The sequence below is a fragment of the Entamoeba dispar genome, genomic scaffold, assembly GCF_000209125.1.
Source record: "Entamoeba dispar SAW760 scf_1105229457833 genomic scaffold, whole genome shotgun sequence".
Lineage (NCBI taxonomy): Eukaryota > Evosea > Mastigamoebida > Endamoebidae > Entamoeba > Entamoeba dispar.
Window position 1 is genome coordinate 1 of NW_001852890.1, and position 1,329 is coordinate 1,329.

The 1,329-nt window shown below is 18.0% G+C and overlaps 1 protein-coding gene across 1 annotated transcript, besides 6 other annotated features; it reads left to right on the forward strand.

Annotated features, from left to right (window-relative positions):
- Window positions 1–55: 55 nt before the first annotated feature.
- Window positions 56–91: a sequence feature (AT_rich).
- Window positions 92–412: 321 nt separating this feature from the next.
- Window positions 413–494: a sequence feature (AT_rich).
- A 137-nt stretch (window positions 495–631) lies between these two features.
- Window positions 632–679: a sequence feature (AT_rich).
- Window position 680: 1 nt separating this feature from the next.
- Window positions 681–753: a microsatellite.
- A 6-nt stretch (window positions 754–759) lies between these two features.
- Window positions 760–797: a sequence feature (AT_rich).
- Window positions 798–818: 21 nt separating this feature from the next.
- Window positions 819–1,328, forward strand: EDI_120510 (uncharacterized protein; the record flags this gene model as incomplete). The annotated part of the gene is made up of 1 exon (XM_001733873.1): window positions 819–1,328. One exon carries the CDS (start codon window positions 819–821, stop codon window positions 1,326–1,328), a length of 510 nt encoding a protein of 169 aa, XP_001733925.1.
- Window positions 1,229–1,250: a sequence feature (AT_rich).
- Window position 1,329: the final 1 nt, after the last annotated feature.

A 1,329-nucleotide genomic window follows, 5' to 3' on the forward strand; every position in this document is an offset into this window, starting at 1 on the left:
CTAATTAATATTGGTCGGTTCATGTGATTAAAGAAGTTCTTTGTAACTAAGACTCTTTTTAAATTAATTATATTTTCATTTTTATTTATTTGGTAACCACGATATTTACAATAACTTTAATGTCGACTTTTAATGCTGAGAGAATATTAAAATGCCGAATTTTCAATTGATTAGATTATTCCATCTTTAATTTTATTTTGAGTTTTCTATTTTGTTGAAAACAAATAAATTTTTCTTGACTTTTATCCTTTTGAAGCATAATAAAAGAGAAAAACATATTTTTGACTTTTTCATTAATTAGAATTATCTTTATTTTCCCTTAATCTGAACAAGATTGATTATTATTTTGATCTTTCGTTTTTGTTTATAACAATCCAATCAATAACTAAACCATAAAATGAAAAGTAAATTGAAAAATATATAGTATAATATATTTTATTAAAACTCCTTTTCTTATAAAATAAGAATAATATTTATTTCAAAATTTAAAATATGATTAACGTAAAATAAAAAACAAAAGAATATCTTTTGAGAAAGAATTGTCTTAATAGAAGAAGATTATTTGTAGAAATAAATTAAATTTAAATGATTATTCTTTTAGTATTCAAATAGAGTTAAATACTTTATAAGGTAATAAAATGAAATTTAAAAAAAAAAAAACCTAAAAATTAATAATTAAGAAATATAATAAAAAATTAAAAAAAAAAAAAAAATAGAATAAAAGTATAATAAAATATAATAAAATATAATAAATAAATGATAAAAATATATTCAAATAATATCTTTATTAAATAAAAGTTTCTTTAAAAACAAAAAGAATGGATGAATACACACCTGATTTTAATGATCCAAAAGATTTTTATGCCATTCTTGGATTAAAAAATAAATCAAATGAAGAAGATATTAAAAAAGCATATCGTAAATTAGCATTACAATATCATCCTGATAAATCTAAAGAAGAAGATGCAGCTGAAAAATTTCAAAAAATTACTGATGCATATAATTTTTTATCAAATTATAGAAATAAAAGAGTTTATGATTTATTTGGATATACTATTTTTGAATATAAAGAATTAATTTGTCAAATATCATTATGTTTAAATTGTATTTCATGTTGTTCAATTCCATTATTAATAATAATAGTAGGATTATTTGATGTTTGGATTATAATGTTTTTAATTAGATTAGATGTTCCTAAAACATGGTATTTTGCATATATTGAAATACCAATATATATTTATATTTTATTACCTATTTTAACATCTTTATTTGTAGAAGGATTTTTAAATAAAATTCTTTCATTTATAAAATGGGTAAGTTTTTTATAAC